At 42.6% G+C, this 25,656-nt stretch overlaps 1 protein-coding gene and 1 long non-coding RNA gene across 2 annotated transcripts; both read left to right on the forward strand.

The window, feature by feature from the left end:
* Positions 1–201: 201 nt before the first annotated feature.
* Positions 202–22,269, forward strand: LOC108889776 (fer-1-like protein 4). The gene is given in 51 exon segments (XM_018686400.2): positions 202–446; positions 1,256–1,311; positions 2,943–3,031; positions 3,127–3,226; positions 3,733–3,830; positions 4,016–4,060; positions 4,831–4,995; positions 5,071–5,131; positions 5,718–5,849; positions 5,930–5,992; positions 6,108–6,192; positions 6,287–6,455; positions 6,918–7,098; positions 7,383–7,569; positions 8,048–8,127; positions 8,324–8,449; positions 8,674–8,743; positions 9,092–9,195; positions 9,781–9,889; positions 10,130–10,269; positions 10,271–10,359; positions 10,881–11,013; positions 11,134–11,234; positions 11,343–11,430; positions 11,508–11,624; positions 11,705–11,857; positions 11,939–12,131; positions 12,360–12,466; positions 12,468–12,485; positions 12,966–13,100; positions 13,207–13,380; positions 13,980–14,090; positions 14,182–14,343; positions 14,432–14,606; positions 14,799–14,914; positions 15,030–15,146; positions 15,762–15,801; positions 16,172–16,272; positions 16,467–16,601; positions 16,679–16,798; positions 16,939–17,066; positions 17,142–17,312; positions 18,275–18,429; positions 18,509–18,690; positions 18,797–18,882; positions 18,970–19,068; positions 19,316–19,433; positions 19,788–19,911; positions 20,334–20,632; positions 20,758–20,858; positions 21,489–22,269. Coding segments are annotated over 51 exon segments (6,168 nt in total). The 5' UTR covers positions 202–367; the 3' UTR covers positions 21,670–22,269.
* A 492-nt stretch (positions 22,270–22,761) lies between these two features.
* LOC127143130 (uncharacterized) lies at positions 22,762–25,398 on the forward strand. The gene is made up of 3 exons (XR_007814332.1): positions 22,762–22,960; positions 24,289–24,352; positions 25,316–25,398. It is a non-coding gene; the product is annotated as an uncharacterized LOC127143130 (long non-coding RNA).
* The last annotated feature ends 258 nt before the right edge of the window (positions 25,399–25,656 follow it).

Raw genomic sequence — 25,656 nt, forward strand, 5'->3', positions numbered from 1 at the left:
TGCCAGGACTTTGCTGCTCTTGTTTTTCAGTGCAGAACTTTACATTATGATTGTGTACTTTCACATTGTTGTACTGTAGTGAAGGGGCTGTAAGTGTGTGTGTGTGTGTGTGTTTTCTAAGGAGGAAACTAGTTGAGCAACTCTATTTGCTTTCTCAAACATTAGAAAGGACCTGCCCTAACAGACACACACACACACACACACACTTCTACCTCCTGTCACCCTGTTGGATAGAAAACACACTCAGGAGTTAGTTAGTTTCCAGCTGCTGAAGAGAGAGGACGAAAGAGAACAGCTGAGACGACTTTAGAGGGACGCGATGTAGAAAGACAGGTGAACAGACAGGTGAACAGGTAACAGCGTCGTCATGTCCATCAGTGTGAATCTGAGGAGGATCTCCAACCTGCCGGGACGATACGACAGAAAGGTTGAACTCTGCTTCAGAGGTCAGTGACACACACACACTGACTGTCTTTAAACACCTCTGTGGACTCTTCTTTGATATTATATAATCTATTCTAACTTATATATAACTTGTATGTGGACCTCACCGTCCTTAAACTTTTGGTCTGGTCTGTTTCCTGGTTTCTGATCATAACGCTACAGTATACACTGATATTTTAGACAACAGTGAGCTCCCAGCTTTGTGTTAACGTTGGCAGCAGTGCTGGTTAAGCTTAAGTGGTAGGGCTGCCGCGATTAGTCGACCAACAGAATATAAATTTTTCAGCTGTTTTAATAATTGAATAATCATTTTAGTCATTTTAAAGAAAATAAAAATACCAAAACGTTCCTGTTTCCTGCTCCTAAAATGTAAGAATTTGACTTTTTTCATCAAACATGTTAGAAAATTGAATATCTGTGGGTTTTGAACTGGACTGAAGGAAATTATGTCTGGATTTCTTTTCAATATTCTTTTTTACCTAACCATAATCCTTAATTGGTTAATTGATAATGATAATAACCGTAAGTTGCAGCCTTTAAAAGCAGTAATACCACACTGTTAGAATACTTCAAGTAAAAGCTCTACATGACTCACATGTCCATTTGTACACTGAGACAGTTTTTTCTTGTTGTAATCATTCCTCCTGTCCGTGCTGGTCTTAAAGACTTATCCTCCTAACAGCCTGTATACTGTACCACAAACACTGTGATTGGGTGTTTGTGGTTACTTCAATCCAAGGTTATAGTAGTATCATTGATGCATCAGTGCTGTAGTCATGGTAACCCGTCTGTTGGTCCGTCTGTCCTCCAGGTTTCACCCACAAAACCAGAGTCCTGCAGTGCGAGAACGTGGCCGTCTTCAACGAGGTCAGTAACCAACCAGACGTGATCTGTCTGTCCACTGTGGACACGTTCCAACCAATCAGAACACAGAATCAGCTGCAGTCCCTCTAACGGCCACCAGGTGCTGTTGTGTTAAGTTCATACTCAGGAGGTCAGTGCGCTTCAGTCTGAAGTTCAGGTTAGAAGCAGCTGTGAAGACGAGGAGCTGCTGAGATTTCTGATCACATGACCTTCATCCGTATTTGTCCTGCGTGTGTGTGTGTGTGTGTGTGTGTGTGTGACAGCAGGTAGCTGCAGTTATTTGTCTGCTTCAGACTGAAACTATTTTAATGGGGCTGATAGGAGACTGTACCACTCCTATGGTCCACACACACACACACACACACACACACACACACACACTCAGCCGCTCCTTCAACACACACACACCCCTACAGTTGACGTGATTCTACTTTATTCTACTGCACTCTGTAGATAAAAAAAATGTAATTCCCCTGAATTAACAGTGTTTATGCAGGAGTTAGAGCATCAGTTTGATCCAGACTGAAATATCTCAACAACCACTGGACGATATTTAAATTTAATAAAAACACTCATCGTTCTCTGCCATCAATCCTAATGACTTTTCCAGTCCTCTGACTTTTCCTCTAGTGCCACCAGGAGGTCGAAGTTATTCTTCTTGAGTGAAATGTCTCAACAAATATTGGATGAACTGCCATGAAACCTGGTACACAGTCATGGTCATCCACAGCCCTGTCTGTGGTTTAGGCAACAAAAACAGGGATCCTGGAGAAGACTTGTTGAGAAGATCAGCCTCGATGAATGCACTTTATTAGCTCATGATACCAGAAAGACAAAGAGAATATAGTGTTTATATAGGCTAAGGAGTAACTTAACATACACGTGAAGTGATAATCACGAGGTGTATAGGTAAACAAGAACTGCATCCTGTGACTGAACCACATCTGGAAGAATAAATATGTCCTCTCATCAGAAAACTCGGGCCCTAAACACAACACACATTAGCTGATGAATGACAGTGTCAATGAGGTTTTCTTACCTCTACAACAAAATCTAGTTTCACCTCAGCTCAGTCTATTAAAGTTTCAGGTTGAGCTTTGCGGAAGTTGGTGGATAAATAACGAGAACGGGGGGGTGATCAGTAACTGAAGCCTCCACCCATTTCATTACATCACCACCTGTTTGTTGACATAAACACTGGAGACAGGTCAGATAATGTAATTACAGTAACAAACACAGCGAGTGAGTATCTGAGTTTCTCTGTGCAGCTGCTGAGTCAGGCTGTGTTTGCTCTTCAGGTGTGACCAGGTGTGTGTGTGCGTGCGTGTCTAACCCTAGCACATGTTGATTAATGGTTGTGGAGGGAAATGTCCACTGTAAAGACAGAGACAGTCTCTTCCTTCCTGCTGTAGCTTGATTGAGCAAACACTTAAAGGACCAGTGTGTAGGATTCAGAGGGATCTGCTGGCAGAAATGGAAAATAAAATCCATAACTGTTCTTTCATTAGTGTAGAATGAGCCCGTCATATCTACAGTGAGGACGTTTTCTTCCACAGTTTGTGTAGCAATGAAGCAGTTTTAAAGTGAAAGTAACCTGTGTGTGTGTGTGTGTGTGTGTGTGTGTGTGTGCGCAGTATTTCCGTTGGCCTCACTATGGTAAAGTGGTGAAAGATGAAGTTTTGACCATCAGTGTTTACAACTGCAGTAAAGTCTTCTCCAACAGGTAACACACACACACACACACACACACACACACATTACAAGTTTGGCAGTTTATGACAACAGTGTGTTTATGTGTACTTATTTGTTTGTTTGTAGACTGCTGGGAAAACTCGTCATCAGTCTCCAGCATGTTGTTACCTCGGGGAGGCTGTTGCTACGGGAACCACTCACTGATGCCAACTACAGCCTGACTGATGTAAAGACACACACACACACACACACACCACACACACACACACACACACACACACACACACACACAAACCACACGGCCGAGTATTTCCTGGTATTTTTGCACGTTTGATGTGAACAGTTTACACTGTTACTCCACTGCCTCCAGGAAATAGCCACGTGCCTGTGTTGTAGTGCTTTTATATGTTACCAAACTAACTACCAGCCATGGAAATGAAAACGTTAAAACACTAAATAGTGTTTAAAACTCACTTGAGTGCAGTGTGATGAAGGTTAGCTCTAAGCGGTGCAGGTAGCGACACGTCCACAGCTGTATGAGCTCGCTGCTGAGTCTGTACTACAAGCTCGACTCGACTCAACTGATGCTAATTATAACAATAATAATCACTGTTGAAAAATAACTAGCTAACCCTTCTATGTTGTGACAATACTATGGTAAAGATTTGGTTTAAGGAATTATCATGGTTTGGGTTGAACTACAGTATAACTCTTGGTCTCTTCTCTCTGTAGATCTATGTAGAGCTGGATATTCGTTATCATCCAGTTGAGGGAACTGCAGGAAGCTGGGAGGGACACGACTTCCTGGGTGTTGAAGATGAGAAGGATGAGTAAGATCATGTCCACACTGGAACGAATACTTTCTCCCTCTAAACCATAAAGTTCTGTCTGGACATAAAACTTTTAGTTCTCATTTGACCTGACGACAGATCAACAGAGGGAGCTCTGACCAGCCTGAACCAATAAATCTTCTCTCTTGTTTTCTTTTTCTTTCTCCTCCTTCCTTCATCTCCAGATCAGCTCTGGTCATCAGGAATGACGGATTCGTTGACCCCGAGAGGTGAGAATTGACACACAATACTGATAACATATCGACCATGTGTGTCAGTTCTGGCTCATGTGTGAACACCCAGTGATGATCCTGATTTCTGACCCCTGGAATCAATACAGAAATCATCTGATCTAGAGATTTAGCTTCATTCGCCTGTGATAAATATCTGAAATTCAAGGTTCATGTAAGGGCTTTGTCTGGAGCTTCCATTTACAGAGGAAGTCCATGGAATATGATCAATATCTCTAGGATGATCTTATAATTCCTCCTTGAGGTCAGAATGGTTTTAAGTGCAGATTTGAGTTCCCAAAGTCAAGAATGAGCCTCCACACTCAGGTTTGGTGCAAGTTTAGTTTCTGAATCTTAATTTCTCCTCTCATCCGAAAGTTTCTGGCAGAATTTCTTCCTGTCTGAGGTTTCTGAGCTGCTTCGCTATGAAAAGATCTTTTTGCAGATTGTCATGACATAACATAATATTATAGTAAATCTATAAATATCATCATTAACTGTGGAAACTGGCAAATTCCTTGATTCCTTGTTTTTCTTGAGAGGACAGTTTCCTAATGAACAGAATTAAGTCTTCATTCTCTGCGTTGTCAGTGTCACACTCCTGAACCTGGACCTGAAAACTCAACCAAAAGTCCTTCTCACTGGTTTTTATGACTCTTCACAGTGGCAGTTTGAATACTGAGCCTGACACACTGAACAGTTCATAAACCCTGAGTCTCACCTACTGACAGAAAGATAAAACAAACCACACACACTTTCTCTGCTGTTAGTCAGAGGACCGTCGTTCGCCCAGATCAGGTGGAGAGAGAGGCTCGTCGTCTGGGGCGCAGCCTGGTCAGGACTGGAGATGAAGACGACGACGACGACGATGATGATTTTGATGATGACCTGATGGACATGGAGGCTTCAGACATCATCCTCACTCCTCTGCTGAGGTCTGTTCTCCTGACTGAGTTTTAGTGACTCATCTCGTGACGTGCTGTCAGTAATGTGTGTGTTTGTGTGTGTAGTCGTTGCAGGCCGCTGTCCAGAAGTGTTGTTGCTGGGACGCCCAGAGTCCAGAGCTTCCAGGTGAGTTAATTCATTTTCCAGCCCAGTCATCCAAGTGACTGTAATTGATGTTTTCATAAAAACAGTGTATCAGACGATGTGTAATGTGAGAGGCATCGGTCATAGTGATGAATCAACAGATGATTATCAAGTGAATCTGCAGCTCCTGTTGGCTTTACAGAGCTTTAAAGTGAGTCTCAGGTCAGTATTTAGCTGTTCAGCCCACAACTTTACTGAGCTGGTTCACTCAGGTACCAGTCTCAGCATTGTTCTCTGCCGCAGCAGGCAGCTGTCAGACACAGTTAGAGACTAGCTGGTGAACACAGTGGAGCATTTAGCTGCTAAAGAGCCAGATATTTTCCCATAAACAGAGTTAGAAGAGAATGTTTAGATTTATGTTGGTCAGGAGGCCTGAAACACGAATAGTGACCAAAAAAATCTGAAAATCATATTGGTGAAGGTATAACACTGGTGTAGTCCAAATGCACTGACAAGTAATTTAAATCTCTCTGCGAATACAAACACAACTCTTCTTCATCTATGGCTATACAAGGACTGACAGGCTCATAGCGTGTGTGTGTGTGTGTGTGTGTGTGTGTGTGTGCAGGTGAATGTGAACATCCTGGAGGCTCAGAAACTGGTCGGAGTGAACATCAGTCCTGCAGTTTTCATCAGAGTGGGAGGTCAGAAGAAACACACAGCGACGCAGAAATCTACCAACTGCCCCTTCTACAACGAGGTAGAGTACAGTAGAATACAGTAGAACACATTACACTACAGTAGAATAAACACAGCTGTTTACCTCCTCTCTTCTTTCAGAACTTCCAGTTTGAGTTTCATGAGGCTCCTCAGATTCTCTTCGATAAAGTCATAGAGATAAAGGTCAGTTCCACTGTTTGTTTGTTTGTTTGTTTGTTTGTTTGTTTTCCACTCCTGTTTCTACTACTGACAGACAGATTGTGACCATATGAACACCTGTGTTGTCTCCTCCTCTCAGGTGGTCCACAGGCGGACTCTGGCCTTCCTGATGACCCACATCGGGTCCTTTAAGATTGACATCTCCACCGTGTACAACCAGCCAGGTATCAGAACTGCTCACATCGCAGTACAGTGGTACAGTATCGCAGTACTCTGATTAAAATGCTGCAGTACTCACTGTACTCTCTATGTCTCTAGACCACCGCTTCTACCAGAAATGGGCGCCTCTCACCGACCCAGCAGACACCAGGTCAGGGATCAAAGGATACGTTAAAGCTAGCCTCAGTGTGCTGATGAAGGGAGACGCCATGAGCATACCCAGTCTGCCACCACCCTCCACGTCTGGAGCCAGTGAGGACATAGAAAAGTCAGTAATAATGCATCATAAATATCATATCTCCACGTCATGTTGGTCAACTCAAATGAATGGGGAGCAAATAAATGTCTCCTCATTTAAAATATATTTGGGCTAAACAGGCTCCAGTAATTTTCTTATATGCCAGAATAACTATTCTCTAATTTGTGAGACATGTTTAAGTATCACTCTGATAGGCTAAAAGCCTCATAATAGTTTGTTCTTGAAATGTTATGACCCCATATGACTCAAGAGTATTACAACAGTTCTCTCATATCACACCATTAGTCTCAAAATACAACTAAATATTCTCTAAATATAATGACTTTATTGTTGTAATGTTGTGACCTATCTGAAAATATTCAGACTTTTCCATTTTTCCAGGTTGCACCATGAACACTAAAGGAATGCTGTAGTTAGTATTCTGAGCTGTGTGTTGGTGCATGAGTAATCATGATGTTGTTATTCTTACAGGAACCTGCTGCTTCCTCGTGGAATGGCCTCTGAGCGTCCGTGGGCTCGGTTCCGTGTCCGGATCTACCGGGCTGAGGGTCTGCCCACTATGGACGAGGGTCTAATGGCTAAGATGTCAAAGGTCACTGACCGGACAGTCTTCATTGATCCCTATGTAAAAGTGACCTTTGCAGGACAACAGGTATTCAGACACTTCATTTCAAATGTTAGCAAACATTACATAAAACTACAGGTTTCTTCTTGTCTGCTCTGATTTGTATACATTTATAAATTTTCTGCTTTTTTTGTATTGCTCGTGCCCCACTCAGTGTGTCAGTGAGAGGAAGCAGTGGTCAAGAATGTTAGAAGAAGAATGCACAAAAGTTACTTTTAGTTTAGTTCTCAGTTAACCTCAGTTAAGTTTCTGTGGTTCCAGAGTTTAGTAAAAAAGGCAACTCGTCTTTTTGTGTGTCTTTGTGTATCCAGGGGGAGACGTCGGTCGCCAACGCCACCAGCTGCCCAGTTTGGAACGAGGAGATCTCCTTTATTGAGCAGTTTCCTCCTCTGGCTCAGCGAATCATGGTCCAGATCCTTGATGATGCCAAGATGGGAGACATTGCCCTGGCAACGCACTTCCTGGACCTGCAGCAGATCTCTGACCCCACAAGGAACGGTACGACCAGCCATTTGCACATGCTCAGTGATGACCTGCAGAGAGAAGCTGGTCCTTGTCTGACAAAGGCCTCCCTATTTTCTGATCTGTTCCTGTTTAATTTGGTGTTGATGGAAAAGTTTCACTCTCTTATTGATTCTAGTCGCTTCTAAGTAGCTGTTTTTTAAATTGCAGATAAGCTACTATGATCAAAACTCAACACTTCCTGCAAACATCCTTCACATTAAAAGCCTTTCAGTGGCTCAAAGGTGATGCCACCATTTTCTGGTAGAGTTTAATTGACACCAGCTTATCAGTGATCAACAGAACTGCAAAGTAGAAACAACTGGAGTCAGTAAATGAAAACAACAGCAGCAGAGTGGATGGGTCAGACATGACTGTTGTTTTACTGATAGCGGCTGATCTTAACTAGCTTATTGTCTGACTCTGCCATTATCTGAATACCAGTTTTCAATATCTGTCTCTCTGTTGTCTGCAGGGTTTAACCCCACCTTTGGTCCAAGTTGGGTCAACCTTTACGGCTCTCCACAGAACTCCACCCTCGGAGACGTCCACCAGGTAAACCAAAGGCTAGCTGTTCCACCTGTTTCTAGCCTGCGTGTTAAGCTAAGCTAACAGCTAAGCCTATATTTACCAAAGAGACATGAGAATCATATTGGTCTTCTCATCTAACTCTCAGCAAAACAGCAAATAAAAGCACTTCTCAAAATGCCTAGCAGACTAATCCAGACTATCTCTTGTCTTTCCTCTCCAGGCTTTGAATCAGGGTCTGGGTGAAGGGATCTTTTATCGTGGTCGGATCCTCCTCGCTCTGACTGTGGAGGTGTATGCCGCCTCCTCTGCTGTCACTTCAGATACAGGCTCAGTCGCCCTGGGAAAGGTACCCCTCTACTTTTTTTTTTTACATAACAGCTGGCTCTATGAACATTTGTAAAATCAGAATAATGGTATATTACCTGGGCAACATGTCAGTTTATCAGCAGCTAGTTTCCTCAGAGTCAGGATGTCATTACTTCAGCACTCAAAATATCTATTAGAATAAAACCAAAAACCTCACCTGAATTTTTTTTGTTTGTGTGACCGTCCTATTCATGTGTCCTGAAGGTGAAAGGAGCGCTGGGGAAGCTGGGACTGAGGAAGAAGAGGAGCAGCAAGAAGAAGGAGAAGAAGGAAGGTTAGTCAGCTGAGGATAGTGAGGAGCAATGACAAATGAAACTACAAGAGGAAGTGCGTAGTGTCCTATAAAAATGTCAGTGAAACGACAAGCCGAACTACTGCATTAGTTAATATAAGGCGACCCTGATTATAAGACAACTTTACCAACATCTGTCTGTGAGAAAACAACTTAACAACAGATAAACACTTTCACACTGGTCCTGTTGGGAAACTTTCCTAGAGATACTATTAAACCTAAGGCCTTTTCTCTCAAATATATTAAACATGAAATACAGTACTAAAGAACTGCACTGACCTTTTTGCGTATTTCTGGTTGATTCATTGGTTTGTTTACTTGTTGCTGTAGCATCTGTAGCTGCCAGTGGAGCGGTTGATGAGTCAGGGGAGGCGGGAGTTGAGGTACCAGAGGCTGTTACTGTGGATGTTGAGGAGATCCACCCACTCCCTGAGGTCAGTGCCTTCACCAGCATTTATGAGCAGTCAGTATCAAAGATTTCTCCTGTTTGGGGTTCTCCCAGTCTTTCTATGTCCATCTGCTTTTCCTGCTTGTCTTTATTACATCTTTCTCTCCTTCCTTCTGTCTCAATGTCTTCCTCTCTTCTCTTCTTTACCCTCTATACTTGTATGCTGAAAGAAGAACAGATGTTAAAAGATATTATTATTCTACTCTGACGATGAATCACTGAGCAGAATTTGACTCACTCTCAGGAGTAGAGAAATGTTCGATTTATGTTCAAAATGATTTTAACATGAGATATCATTTGTACTGACATTATTTGTGCAATATTTGTGTTGGCTGGGGCAAAAAGTTCTGTTTTATCAGCATTAATTGCTGGTAAATACCTGTCACAAACAAACGTAAAATTGGATATCATCTGCATAGAAATGACAAGAAATACCTTTAAAACCAGACATTATCAAGTGGAAGAAGGACATACAATATAGGGTTAATAAAAGAGGCACAAGACAGAGTTGCTGATGAGGAGAGAGTCATCCTGCTGATCTCAGATTTCTCCTCTTGTTTTTCACCTTCAGGGTTTCCTTGGAGAGAGGGAGGACTTTCTGCTGTTCATGTCTCTGTTTGAAATCACTATGATAGACCCATCTGTAGGAACCAGACCATTGACCTTTGAACTCTCCATAGGTAAAAAAAAAAAATTCAGAAGCTGGAACTGAAGAATGTTTGACAATTTTTGATTGAAAATTATGTTAATAATTAATCAATTATCAACAGAAGTTTATCTTCTGTAGATTGACTACTTGGTTTACTGACAGGGCATTTCTGTTGCAATACCACAAGTGGCCACTAAGACAAATCAGTAGCAATACTGAGTAGCAGAACCATATCCAGCTCTACTAATGCTGTTAATAATGGATCTCACAGGGAATTATGGGAAGGCTGTGGGGGTTGGGAGATCTAAGAAGAGTCAGAGCAAGGAGGAGCTGAGAAGGAGCAGGGAGGATCTGAGGAGGAGCAGGGAGGATCTGAGTGAAGAGGTGCAGGGACTGCTGGAGTCAGAGGAAGGAGCTGGACAGAGAGGAGGTGCTGAGTCCTGAACCTGAGATCAGATCAGTGTCTGCTCCAATGAAACCTGTGCCCACTGAGTATGACAGGTAAATACCCACTGCACCTACACAGGTAACCAGTCTACGGTCCATCAACCCACTTTCTGGCAGTGCCAGTCTGAGCGCAAGCACTGTGGGCCACACATCCTTCTCCTCATACACCTCCCCAGGCTGCTCCTGGGTGATAATACAACATGTATCCAGAAATTATCCCTAAATACAGAGGATGTACAGATTATAAATCTTGAGGCAGATTTGTAATATTGGGCTTCATAAATGAAAGTGACTTGGCTGTGGTTCAGCAGGTAGAGTATTGACCAGTATTCACAGTTCTGTCCCTGCATGTCCACATGTTAAAGTGTCCTTGAGCAAGACACTCCAATTGTTCCCAGTGGTTAGGCCATGATCGATTATCGGGACATTAATATAATTATCGGGACATAATTAATGATTAATTATTGATTATACTGAAAATGCCTATGGCAAAAAATAGGCTACTAAATAAAGAGTGTTTAAATCTTTACTGCCCACTTCCTATCTGTCTGTCCGTCTGTCCGTCTGTCTCTCAGGTCGTACCAGTGTGTTCCCCTCCAGCCTCCCTTCATGAAGCAGAAACCTTGTCTGTTTGTCTGGAGTCAGTTTGAAGATCACAGCTTTCGCTTCTATCAGGCGAACTGGCTCAGCAAGATGGCCGACAGGCTGGTGAGAGACAGTTGATCTTTAAGTTCTTTAAGTTCTGTTTGACACACAGAAGAATGACATGTTGCGTATTTGACAATGCTTAAAGTCTGCGGCCTTGTAATCTTTGCTTTCCCTGTTTAGGCGATTGGTCTTCATGAGGTGGAGCGTCTCCTGAGGAGGCCGAGGAGTAACGCGAAGGAGCGTTTGGTGGAGGTGCTGCTGGAGCTGGTGACCTCCTGCAAGTCAGTTTCCCTTTACAGTATTTTCAGTGGAGAAGATATTAGATTGATTTGTTTTGATTTGTCCCCAGAACTGTTCCTACCCTCGTCTGTCTGTCTGTCCCTCTGCAGACAGTTTAGCGGTTTCTCCGACAGGAGGTCTCAGTCTCGTCCCAACAACCTGGACAAATGCAGGAGGGAGTTTATCAAGAAGAATTTGGTGAGTCTGTTCTTACCTGTCTATCCACCTGTCCATCTATTTATTACCTGTCTGACTGAACGTCTGACTGTCTCCAGGTCCTGCTGGCCAGACAGGCAGTGAGGGCCAGGCGGAGGATCACGAGGCGGACGGCCAAACAGCGGTTGATCGACAGCAGGAAGCTCCTGAAGAAACTCCGCCTTCTGGCTAAAGAGGTCAGAGGTCACCACAAAGACATCAAAGGTTTCAGTATGTTTAGTTTCTGCTGAGGTCTGACACCACTCTCTCTCTCCAGCCCCAGAATACCATCCCAGACGCGTTTCTATGGTTACTGAGCGGAAGCAAGCGATTGGCTTACGTCAGGATCCCCGCCCACTCCATCATGTTCTCACTGGTGGAGGAGCAGAGGGGCCGGCACTGTGGAAAAGTCACCACCCTGTACATGAAGGTAACTATTCTGTATCTAAAAGCATCGATGACACATGATGTTTGCCGCTCCTTCTCTGAAATCATCCGTTTGTCTTCCCAGTCTCCAGGGGCTTCGGCCAGTGAGATCTTTGCGAAGCTGGAGGTCTACCTGTGGCTCGGTCTGGCCAAGTACAGTAAAGAGGCCACCAACTGCCTGCCAGAGGAGTTCCTGCCGGTCTATGAGGAGGAGGAGGAGCAGAGGAGGCTGGTCCCCGCGGGCAAGAGGAAACTACCTGTTAATCTGTCCTGCCAGGGTGAGTCAGCTGACCTCCTCCAGCAGGATGAGGATGAATCCTCAGGACTTCCTGTCTGTCATTAGATAAATGGACAAAAGTCTGTGCTTCAAAATAAAAGCCCCATGATAAGTTTTATTTTGACTTGTTGCACACCAAGTCAGGTGACGGTAGAGATCTCTCTCTCTCTCTCTCTCTCTCCTCTCTCTCTCTCTCTCTCTCTCTCTCTCTCTCTCTCTCTCTTTGCAGACAGCAGATACTTCCAGCTACGATGTCACCTGTACCAGGGGCGTGGCCTGATGGCAGCTGATGACGACGGCCTATCAGATCCCTTTGCCAAAGTCCTTTTCTCTACTCCAGTGCCAGGTCACCAGGGTACGTACAACTGTTCACTTTAAAGGTTCAGTTGTTCATTTATTGTGTTAACACATTGATTCCAGTCTGACAAATCATGTGCATCAACCTGCTCCAAGAAGTTAATAATCAGGCTGAAATATGAGGTAATTAAGGTTAAAGATGAGTTTTTTTTGTATATCTCATATTAGATCTATTTTTTGCAGATAGTCTGAAGTTTTCAGTGTCTAGTATTTTATCACAAAATAAGTATTTGTCTTTTTTAAAAAAATATAATTAAGCTGTTTTATCTTCTCTAAAAGATTAGTTGAAATCTGTGCAGCAGAGGCTGAGATATCCTGACTTTTTAATCCTTGTAAAGGTCTAAAACACTACATTTCCCATAATGCAGCAGCATAGCATCTGTCATGAGACCTTCCCTGTCTGTTATAGCTTTTAAACTTCACACGCACACGCAACGTTTACAGGCTGAATAGTACTAACTTGAGTGTTTGTGTTCAGGTGTTGTCGGACACGCTCTCTCCAGCCTGGTGTGAGTGTTTGTTGTTTGACAGAGTCCTGCTGGAGGGAACGAGGGAAGAGCTCCAACGAGACCCGCCCCTGATCATCATCAGCATCTTTGACTACGACTCAATGGTAACGCTGACGTTTCTCTTCTTCCTTATTATCATTATCGTTATTATTATAACATCATCATTCAGGAAATTATGTCACGACAGCCTGTGTGTGTTAATGTGTGCAGGGTAGTCCGAAGCCTTTGGGTCGAGCGTTTGCTGAGCCAGAGTTTAAACCCGCAGAGGAGCCCTACAAGAAGCCCCGCCTCCGTTTCTATGATGTCACCATGGGCAGGGCCGCCGCAGGCGAGCTGTTGGCCGCCTTCGAGCTGATCGAGCTGGACTACTCTGGGTTTGGAGAGGTGATAACTGTTAATCTATCATAAAATCAATCAATCAGTGTCTTTAGAAATGTGGTACAGTTCAGAATTTAAGGATAATTCTGGTTTATTAGTCTGTTATTTTGTTAGTTTTGTCCTTTATTTCTGTCGACTTAGGGTTAGGGTTAGGGCTCCATCTTTGCATCACCGTTAAGAGGGGATCTGTGTCGGACCATTTCTGTAACTTTCCGAAAACCGACAATCTGCATCAACACCCACTTTACACTGTGATCTTGTATTTTAACTGCTGTGATTCCACTGTAATCAACTGATTTTCCTGCAGATGTTTGCAGTTTTAAGTCCTCGGTATTAAAATCAGGCCTTAAGTTGCATATTTGGTATCCACTTCCAATTTTTAATTACATGAACACAGTTGAACAAACTTATTGGAGGTTAATTTGGACAAGAGCGTATGCCAAGTAAAAGTAATACAACGTAAGAAAACCTGAAGCATCAAACGATTCAAAAGGTTAGACAACGGAAAACCTAAATATGCTCAAAGTTGTTAGAAAGTGGAATTGTCCTTTCACAAAAACACTTAATTCTAGATTGTGAACTAGAGTATCATCTCGCCCCTGCAGCCCTGCATCCCCAGGAGTGTGGACCCTCAGGAGCTGACCTACTTGGAGGAGGAGAGATGTTACGTCATCCCAGAAGGAGTCCGCCCTGTTCTCAGGACCTTCAGGATCGAGGTCCCACACATAGACGCTGAGTGTTGGCATGTTGCAGTTGTGTTCAAGTGTTATCAGGCTTATAGGACGCTGCCTGTGTGTGTGTGTTCAGGTACTGTTCTGGGGTCTGCGGGAGCTGAAGAGGGTGAATCTGTTTGAGGTGGAGCGCCCCCTGGTGAAGGTGGAGTGTGCAGGACGGATGCTGGAGTCTGAAGAGATCGTGAACTACAAGGCTCACCCCAACTTCAAAGAGCTGGTCCGCTACATCGACGTGGTCAGTGTCAGTTATTAGTGATGGATACTGATGTTAGATAAGGTTAAGGGCATGACACAGCTAACGTCTTGTTCTCCTGTCCAATCAGGAGCTGCCGGAGCAGGCCTACCTCCACCCTCCTCTGACATTGTTTGTGGTGGAGCATCGAGCCTTCGGTCAGCTCGCTCTGGTCGGGTCACATGTGGTGCAGAGCCTCATGGACTATGCCCCACCTGAGCTCGGGGGGGAGCCAGAGGAGGAAGAGGAGGAGCCAAAACCAAAAGGTAAGAGCTCCGGCCAAAGTGATGGGGGTGGTAATTTGTCTTGAATACATTTTGGTACAGGTACTATAGATGTTTCCAGAACTTTTTCACTGACAGTTCTCTATGCTCCACAACAGCAATGCCCTCTGGGAAGTGTAGTTGACTCCTCCTCTGTAGTTTTTATGGACGCAGTTTCTTTTCATGTTTCTCCAGTGAAGCAGAATCCACTGAAGGTCAACCCTCTGACGACAGTGAAGGATATCGGACTCAGCAACCTGTTGATCAAACAGTCAAAGATTCCCATTCCTAACCCCATGAAGCTGGTTAATGTACGTATGTTACTCCACCTCCATCCACAACAGAGCTGATCAGCCAATTTTAAACCATATAATTTTATAATTAAAGAGAGGGTTGATGTTGATGCTTGTCCCGCTCACCCTTCAGGCTCCTCTAAATAAGCTGATGAAGAAGGGGGAGGAGCTGGAGGAGGAGCCGCCAGAGAAAGAGGAGTTGGACTGGTGGTCCAAATACTACGCTTCACTGGAAGAGATGGAGAGAAAGGTGAGATCTGATTTTGTTTGATTATCTATTAATCTTCCCTCCTGCAATCCTGAAGACCTGGAGTACGCCTTTAAATAATAAACTAAAGAACAAATTCAGGACAGATAAGAATAAGAATAAATAGTGCAAACTCCACTTGATCCCAGGTCAGTTTCCCACAGAGGGGTGCTTCCTCCCCGAGCTCTGGAGGACAAAAGGAGGGAGATGTATTCTTGTAGAGTGGGATCAGTTTTTAATGAGGGATCAGTCATGTAGTCATTTATTATCTGGTTCTAATATGCTACTTCTATTGTGTCACTGTAAATTATATGTGTCTTGTGCTGTGCTGTATTTATTTTGTTCTTGAGTTTTATTTATTTTAAAGGGACATAGTTACCAGAAAATTATCTCACAATCATCAAATATAAGATTGTTTTCAGAATAAGACAAAAAACTGCAGCAGAATCAAAGAAATGACTCTGGAAAGTTCAACTACAGACTACACATCAAGATGTTTATGATGTTTCTTTACACAGAACATGTGTAAAGTTACATATTTCATCTTTTAAGAAGAGAATGTTTACAGTAACTAATCAGTTTTTTGCTCATCTTGTCTGATGTGTTGTTTGTCTGCAGGCTGCTGAGAAGGAGGAGATGGAGGAACAAGCAGAGACAGGTACATTTCAACTCGCTTATGTCAGTCATAGCAATATGTATTTTGCTATATTTTCCCATTTTATTTAAAAAATATGCAAACAGCAAAGAGCAACAGCACATACAGCACATGCAGTTCCTCTAATGCCCACTAGGTTTTGCTGTAATAAAACTCTGACTGTAGTGAAGGGAATGGGAAACCCCTAAATTTTCTTTACAAATCATACAGTCAAGACTTACAGAAGTTCTCCTCTCAGGAGGAGATCATTTACCTTCATTCACTACATGACCAAACATATGTGGACATGGGAGCATTGCAGCCATATTTGGTATTTGGAAATATTAGCACAAAACAGAGTTGTTAGTGTTTAGAAAGTTTTTGTTTTGTTCAGATGGAGCAAATCTGACCATGGCAAACATCGAGGAGGAGGAGGAGGAAGTGGTGGTGGTGGAGATTGAGCCTCCCAAACGCAAGAAGATCGCCACACTTAAGGTGCGAGATAAGTGTGATTGACAGTCTGCAGCAGAAGAACAATGAATCAGATGTGCAGAGATGAATGTAATGTGTCTGCGGAAGTTGGGGCAACAATCAGCCCTGACCTGAAGGTCCATTTTCAAATCAATTCTCAGGTGAAGTCAGAACAGATTTAATTTAATTTCTGCCTGTGTGTGTGTATGTGCTCTCAGTTATACGGAGGTGATCTGGAGTCAGAGTTCAGTCAGTTTCAGGACTGGCTGCAGATCTTCCCGCTGTATAAAGGCAGAGCGAGTGCTGAGGATGAGGAGGAGGATGAAGAGGAGAGGTTGATGGGAAAATACAAGGTACTGTGGAGGGAGAGCTGTTTGTCTGTCGGGCTGCTGCTGAGAGGTGTTCATTATTCTGTACTCTCTCTCATCAGGGCTCCTTCCTCGTTTATCCAATTGAGTCAGAAGAGGAAGAAAACACCAAGTGTAAGATTACAAATGGAATCCCCAAAAATTCACCGATCAAAGTCTTAGTCCGGGTCTACATCGTCAAGGTACCTGTCTCTGTCCATCCACAACCTGTGTTTGTCTTACAAAAAATATTCTTTACACTGTTGCAGCATTCAAGGATGCTCATGCAAGCCATTCTACTGTGAATTCTATTTTGTGTTCTGTTGTCTCTGTTTGTATCCAGGCCTCCAGTCTGGCTCCCACAGACCCGAACGGTAAAGCTGACCCATACCTGGTGGTCCGAGTCGGACAGCAGAGTCTAGACACCAAAGATCGATACATCCCCAAACAGCTCAACCCGACGTTCGGAGAGTCAGTACCTGTCCGTACCACCTGTACCTGTCCGACTGTGTCTGACTGTTTTAACTGTCTGACTTTGTCTTTCAGGGTGTTTGAGCTCACTGTGTCTTTCCCGCTGGAGACTGAGCTGTTTGTCACGGTGCTGGACCACGATCTTGTTGGGGCCGATGACGTTATAGGCGAGACGCGGGTTGACCTGGAGAACCGGTTCTACAGCCGCCACAGAGCCTCCTGTGGTCTGGCTCTTTACTACGACACGTTAGTACTACAACCACATCACATCACGTCAGTCTATGACATGTTACAGAAACCAGCTCAGTGCTGGACAAAAGAGGGAAGACCACACATGAGTTGTAACTAAAAATATGTTTTTTTACATAATTGAAACAACAAATTAATCAAACAACAAAAACAAACAGGCTGGGAGGAAAGAGGGACTGGCTGACTGCTACCAGCCTGAACTGTACTACAACAGTACTAAAACTACAACCTGTTGTTACAAAACTATGACACGCTTGAAGAAGTACTAGAACATGCTTGCACCAAAACTACAAGATGTTTGTACCAGAACTATGACACATTAGAAGTAGTACCAGAACACCTTAGTACCCCAGTGCTGGAGCACATTAGTATATAGCACGTTATAACCAGTACTGGAATATGGTGGTACATTTTAGAACCAGTACTACAACACATTAGTATCAAAAATGTGACTCATCAAGGACTGTCATTTAGGACTCTGACACCATAGTACCGGTAATGAGACATATTACTTCCAACACGATGACTAATTACTACTAGAACTACGACACAAAACTATCAAAGCTACCATATGTTACTACTGAAACTGTGGCACGATAGAACCAGAGATATGTGCAAAACTAGAATTCAGACACATTAGAAAAAGCACTATGACATGTTAGAATCAGTTATTATGAGACTAAAACTAAGAAACACTAGTACCAGTACTTCAACGTGTTAGTACCAGTACTATGACGTGTTAGGTGGGACATAGTAATAACAAAACTGACAACATATTCAAACCAATATTGTGTCACTTATGTACCAAAACTAAGAGTACTACAACATGTTAGAACCAGTATTATGGCATTAGTACCAGTAATACAACACGTCAGTACTAGAAATGACAAAATATAAATACATGAACTACTGTATGTACCTGTCCCCTCTGAGGTGTACCTGTCTGTCTCTCTCTCCAGTGACGGTTATAATAAGTGGCGTGATGCGAAGAAGCCGTCAACCGTCTTGGCTGAGCTCTGCAGGAAGAATGGCATCCCGTCTCCAGAGTACAGAACATCTGAGGTCAAAGTCCTCAACAAGATCTTCAAGATCCCACCAGATGCAGTACCTGAAGGTAGGACAGACAGACAGCTAGAGTTACAGACAGGCCCAGAGTCTATAACAGTCCCCTGGTGTGTTGTTGTTGTTTTTAGCTCTGCTGAAGAAGAACCAGCGGACTCCAGAGGAGGAGGCAGAGATGGAGGAGCATGCAGCCCTGAGTGTGCTGCATCGCTGGGGGGAGATGAACGAGTTTCTCCCTGGAGCCGTCACTCTGGTCCCAGAGCACGTGGAGATCCGGTCCCTGTGGAACCCGGACAAACCTGGACTGCCACAGGTAAGCACAACACAAAAACAACAACAATACACACAACAGCAGTAATGACAACATAACTGCTGGTATAACAAATATCATCAGCAGTTTGTGTGTGTGCATGTTACAGGGTTATCTTCATATGTGGGTGGACATGTTTCCTACTGATATCCCGGCCCCTCCCCCTGTCGACATCAAGCCCCGCCTACCTGAACAGTAGGTCAACACACAGCCGAGAACAGTGGAATATGATAGAGAAGAAGTTACAATGTGTAATATTTGTCGTTGTTTCCATGGCGACAGGTACGAGCTGCGTGTAATCATCTGGAACACGGATGACGTGTTTCTGGACGACGTCAACCCGTTCACCGGTGACCCGTCCTCCGACATCTACGTTAAAGGGTCAGGCTCACACACACACACACACACACACACACACACACACACTTTACTCATCATGCAGTTGTTCAGGTTCCCAGTCTCGGTCATTGACAAGGAGTGAAAAACTTTTTAGCCATTTATTCAAAAATTGTGAATATTGATGGTTAATCTTCCCTCGTTATCATCTGAACTGTAGTAACTAAGGGGGGCGGGGCTAAGTAAACAGTCAGACATTACTTGGTGTTCTTCAGTTGTGTTATTTGTGCAGATGGATAAAGGGCCTGGAGTCAGACAAACAGGAGACAGACGTCCACTTCAACTCTCTGACTGGAGAAGGAAACTTCAACTGGAGATTTGTGTTTCGCTTCGACTACCTTCCTACTGAGGTACAGACACACACAGTGTTTTTTTTCCATCACATCAGAAGACACTGGTGCACCCTAACTTTAAAAATTGTTATCAAGGATTATTTTGTCATTCAGCTAATCAATTGATTGACCAACAGTAAATGTCCTGATCTCATTCCTATTCCTCAGAGGATGAACCCACATCTTAATGACCCAGTGATCTTTGTTTTAGCCTTACATTTTAACTTTACATTTTTATCCCCACCTCTGGCTAAATCATGAGGATGGTGTTCTCGCATATTGTTGCTGTGATACTGCATCTACAAGGAGACGGTAACAGAATTTTACTGATGGTGGAAAAGCCATAATTCTCCCTCTCCTCTCGTCCTGTAGAAAGAGGTGGTTTACAAGAAGAAGGAGTCCATCTTCTCTCTGGAGGAGTCAGAGTTTCGACAGCCGGCTGTTCTGACGCTGCAGGTCTGGGACTACGACCGCATTGCCGCCAATGACTTCCTGGGTGAGTTCATGTTGACATGATTGAGTCACATTATTTCTCCAGATTTGTCAGCTGGTGTTTTACATTCATGCAGAAATCTCCTGTTCTACAACATCCCAAAGGTGTCACTGGACTCATTTATAGTAGCAGTTAATGTTTTCATTTTCCCAACATTGTAAACAGCACTAAGTAAATTTCTTTCACCTCAGAAATCTCTGACTTTGATATCTCCAAACATGGACAAATAAAACCTCAACATTTTTGTTTAAATTTGGGTGAAATGACCCTTTAAATATGATATTTCAGGGTTTCCTTTGATATGGACTTGTGTCTTTTTATGTATGATTCAGGGGATAAAACAGCTTCACCAAAACCAGCGTATCACACAGAGCAAATACTAATGATACTAACATCCTCCTCCCCTTCTCTTCTTCCTCCTCCAGGCTCCATTGAGCTGCGTCTCAGCGACATGGTACGAGCAGCCAAGTCGTCCAACAAGTGCACAATCGAGATGGCGAAGGATCGGGCCGGCCCCCGATTTTCCATCTTTCGCGCCAAGAAGATGAAGGGCTGGTGGCCGCTGACCCGCCTGAAGACGGCTGAGGACTTTGAGAGGGAGGAGAAGGAGAGGGAGGAAGCCAAGAAGAAGGGGAAGAAGAAAAAGAAAAAGGACAAGAGGAGCAAGATGAGGCCGGAGGACATCCAGTACACCGACAGCAGTGGCAACACCTTTCTGTTAATGGTACAGAAAAGAACGCCAATATACAATCTGAGTTTTAGACATCTGTTTTTACAAAAGTAAATATGAATTCTAATCTAAACTCCAGTTTGAATAATTGTGGTGACACTGAGATTGCGTGTTTGAAGGGGAAGGTGGAGGCCGAGCTTCAGCTGGTGCCACTGGAGCAGGCGGAGGCCAACCCTGTGGGGCGAGCCCGCAAGGAGCCGGAGCCTCTGGACAAACCAAAGTACGACACACAAACACACACTGACACTGTTAAAGGACAGGTTCACAGTTTTACTCTGTCTGTCTTAAAACTAGAGTCGGGTACCCATATTCTGTTCATGCTGGACATTCAAAGCTCTCCTCATAATGTGCTTTCAATGGACATGATAGGCGACAAATTCTCACTCTTTGCAGAAGAGATGAAGTTAATATGCGGCTAAACACTTTGACTTAGACGGATAAAGTGGAGTCTTTTTGGTGTGAAATTCCCTGTTTGTCCCTTGATTACAGCTATAAAAAATGCTTCGTTGTAGATACAGGCTCCAAATTATCAAGCTTGTTAGCTTTTCAGTTGCTAATAAAACATCAACTTCACACAGAGGAGTGAATTTTTACTGACTCTTGTCTCATAACAGTTTGTTGTGGTGCAGTTTACACACAGACAGAAGAGGTTAAATGAGTTTAACTCTCCAGCTAAAGACCAGAGTTTTGGTGTCTGTTTTACATTTTAAAATTATTATACCACAGAAATTTGTAATTGAAATGAACTGATTTCACTGTCAGATGTATCAGTTTTAAATGCTGTTGTCACCAGACATAAACCTGGTGTAGAGTCAGTCCAGGTGTAAACAGTCTTCTGTTGTCCCTCCAGTCGTCCCACCACCACTTTCAGCTGGTTCGTCAACCCAATGAAGACCTTCATCTTCCTCATCTGGAAGAAGTTCAAGAAGTACATCATCGCTTTTGCCATCCTCGCTGTCCTCACGCTCTTCCTCGTCCTCATCCTCTACACGCTGCCGGGGCAAATCTCCTCCCTTATCATCAAAGGATGAAGGAACCTGTGCAGAGTCTTCCTCACCTCCTGCTGGATTTCCCAGACTGTCTCAGGTTTCTGGTCCTGAAATGATGCAGTTTACGACTAACTGATGTCATATTTACTCCTCAGCCTGATTTCTGTGGAACTGTAAAGCTTATGATTTAATATATTCTGTATGAACTGCACTACATTACCCAGCATCCTTGTTGATGTAAACATGACCTGGATGATGGGAGGAAAAATCAGGGATCTGTTGTACTGTAGAATTCATCTGTCACCAGAGGAAATTACTGGACACCTCTTACTTCAGGCTTCATATACATATTAATATTATGTAATTTAAGTATTATTTTATTATAAAACTGTACAGCGGCACTGGACGAGCGTACACCACATATCTGATGTGATAAATCAGCACCTCTCTGTTGTGTACAAGTCTAATTTTGCTGATTAAATATAGTTGTGGTAACATTTTTTTTAGTTCTAAACCAATTAAAATACATTCATTTTTTGTTTAATTTTGCACTGACACAGACCTGAAGTCGATTGTACCAGTTTCAGAATGATCAATCTGAATGTTAGCTGCTATTTCTGAGTAAATAAATAAATAAATAAAATTAACGAACTGAAAAAGCACTCAGTTCATTTCTTTCTTTCTTCTTTCTTTCTTTACGTTTGTAAAAGAAATTTATGATTTACAATGAAAAAAACTGCGGTCTGGAAAAAAGCTGTAATTCCAGGTTGTTTTTTTCACTAATTAAACAGACACTGGTGTAATACAGTAAATTATTTGAAGGATCCTGTGTTTCCCTGTCTGCCCAGTGTACCAAAACAAAACAAACAAACAAACAAAAAAATCTGTAAATGACTGGCAGCAGGTATCTATCTGTGCTGTGCACTACATATATACTACATGCTACAGTGTAATCAGATGTTTTGGGCAGCTTGTATGTGCCTTAAAAGATAACTCATTCATGCTCTGAGCGCTTTCCAGTTCTCACTTTGAGTGTATTATCTCCACTGTTTCGACCAATCAGAGGCGAAGTGGGCGGGGCAGCGTCAGTCAGCGACGTTGGCTTGCGTGTGTCGTCATTGGCCGTGAACTTCCGTGAGGAGCAGAGTGGAACGGCGGAGAAGTGAGGTCGGGAAAAGCTGAAAATATACTGTAAGAACCAATGTTTTAGTAGTCGCTTCATCGCTTTGGTTTGCTACTAACGTCATTACTGAAGACAAGTGGCTAAAACAAGCTCTGGAGCTGTTTTGTCGACCACGAGTGAGGCTGGACGCCGAGCTCCTGGGGCACGAAGGTAAGGCTAACAAGCTAAGCGTTAGCATTAGCCCTAGCCCTAGTCCTCTGTTTTTAATCGTATCTTGTGGGTTTATCTCCATCTTCGCCTGTTCTTATTGTTTGGGTAAGAGTGTGTTTATGTTTCTGTGACTAAATTGTCACTGACATGAGTTGTAGGCCGCTGATGTGAAACGAATGATAACACAATTTGCATATCTTCGTAGTGTGTTAGCACCTTTTTATGGTCATTTTGCTGATATTTTGCGTCCGGTTGTGTTCCATCCTGGTCATTTTAACTCCGTTTATGGTGGTTTATCGTGCCGTTGTGATCGGTTTGTGGCTATTTGTGGTCATTTTATATCATTTTGCGTCTTTAGTTGGCTGTTTTACACCTTGGTGTTAGCATGAGTGGCAAGCTTTAGCGTTGAGCGTTACCAATAGCTTTATCTTTCATTGAAATTTTCGTGGCTTTTTACCGTTTTGTTGTCGTTTTTATTTGCGTGGGTTAAAGTAGTGTTTCTCGCGTCCCTGACATGAGTTGTGGAGGGTGGTGACTGTTTAGAAGTCTGTTTGTCTGTTTACAACTCTGTTTGCATCTCGTTACAGTTACTTTGCAGACATTTTTTGCTTCTTTGCAATTTTGTGCTCCATCTTGGTCATTTTAAGTCAGTTTATGGCAGATTATCATCTCAATGTGATCATTTTGTGTCTGTCTGTGGTGGTATTGCGTTGTTTTGCGTCTCTAGCTGGCTGTTTTACATCTACCTACGGTCAGTTTCTTTGTGGTGGTTTTACATCATATTGTGTCTTTGTAGCTTTGAGTCTATTCCAGGTCATCTAACGTTTCTTTATGACCATTTCGTGTTTCAGTGTGGCAGTTTAGCATCTAATTGTGGATCTTTGTGAACCTCTTTGTGTGTCTTTGTGGTAGTAATCTGTCCATAGCCATCCATTGATCCCCCGTTGTGTATGTTAGTGATTATACATTTGTGTATAAATTGTTTGTGGTGACTTGAAACTTTGTTGAGCTCAGTTTTGATGTAAATACAAGCTTGAAAACTAGGTTTTAACTCTGTGCTCCTCCACAAGTTTTAAGTCTAAAGAGTAGGTCACAGTATATGAGCAGAGATGACTGTTAGAAATCATTATAAAAACTATTTTAAAAATTGCTTTTCTCTCTGAGATCAATAAAGTCATATTGTAGTAACATAATTAATTTATTCCCCTCAAAACTTCAAGTGATTGTCTAGTGTTAAGTTTTCAGTGTTGTATTCTTCTACACTGTTCAGTTTCTTTCTTAATGAGGTTAGTTGTTTTGTTGTTAAATGTTGCTTTTGTCTTTTCCAGGTTTACTGGTTCAGCTGCTGCAGCCTGGACAGAAACACCAGCTCTCACCTAACAAACCAAACAGGTATGTAAAGATTTATCCAGTCTGAGAAAATGTGTTGATGAGCTGAATTATTAATGTTAGTAACAGTGTTATTGTTTAAATCCTTGGTATTTAATGAGTTTAGAATGGAATATGTTAATAACTGATTAGTTGAGTCTATAAATTGTCAGAAAACTGTACTAGTTATAATAATTTTTAAAAACTCAAAATAGTCATCAGTTAACTTTCTGCCTGTGGACTGAAGTATACTTAAAAATACCAAAAGTTAAAACCCTGCTTTCAAGAATTAAGTGAAAGTTTTATTATGCAGTTCACAGTAATATACATGATTCCTCCAGTGATTAGTTGACAATGAATATAGAAACTTTAAATTTAAGATTCAGTTCAATTCAATTTTATTTATATAGCACCATATCACAACAAAAGTCATCTCAAGGCACTTTTCAGACCATACTCTTCAAAATAGGTATTTACAGAGAGAGACCCAACAAATCCCACCATGAGCAAGCACTAGGCGACAGTGGCAGGGAAAAACTTCCTTTTTAGAGGCAGAAACCTCAAGCAGGACTGGACTCAGGGTGGGCAGCCATCTGCCTCGACTGGTTTGGTTAAGAAGGGGCGGAGGTAGAAAACACAGCATAACACGGGTTCCATATAAAATGTAAGGTGATGCCAATAATACAGTAGTAGTAATGATAATAGTGATAAAGTATTAACTGCTAATGTAGTACTAAAACTAATAGCAGTATAAGTAATTTCTAATTATAGCAGCAGGTGTTGAGTGGAGTAATAATTTTAGTTAATTTTTCCAAATATTTATTGGTATTGATTCATACAGATGTGATGCTTTTTCTTGTCATATGTGACAGTAAACAGCCCATTTTCTGAGACACTCCTCAAATGTTTGGAAAAACTGTTGATCAGGAATAGGTCACAGTGCACTGATCATTTTCCTTTGTCTATTTCTCTTTTTATTTCCTCCAGGTGTCACCATCACAGAGAGTCTTTGTGCAATGAAGAAGTTCTTTCAAACCAGGACTGAGGCCTCCAGGTAATTCACAAGCAGCTTTACATCAACTATCCAACACAGAGCACTGACATTTAACTGTTAATGTTCAGTAATTGATCTGAAGTCTGAATAGTTTGATTTGTCACAAGAGGACATAAGTCATTATAAAAGTTTATTTATATATTTCATGAATGTACAGTTGAAAGAAAATTAAGAATTCAAACATCAGCTCTCTCTTGTTCCTTTCTCTCCAATTCTCAGTCTCTTTCCCTTCCTTGCTCTATCTCATCCCTTTCTCCCCCTCTCTCTCATTAGT

The sequence above is a fragment of the Lates calcarifer genome, linkage group LG12 (genome assembly GCF_001640805.2).
Source record: "Lates calcarifer isolate ASB-BC8 linkage group LG12, TLL_Latcal_v3, whole genome shotgun sequence".
NCBI lineage: Eukaryota > Metazoa > Chordata > Actinopteri > Centropomidae > Lates > Lates calcarifer.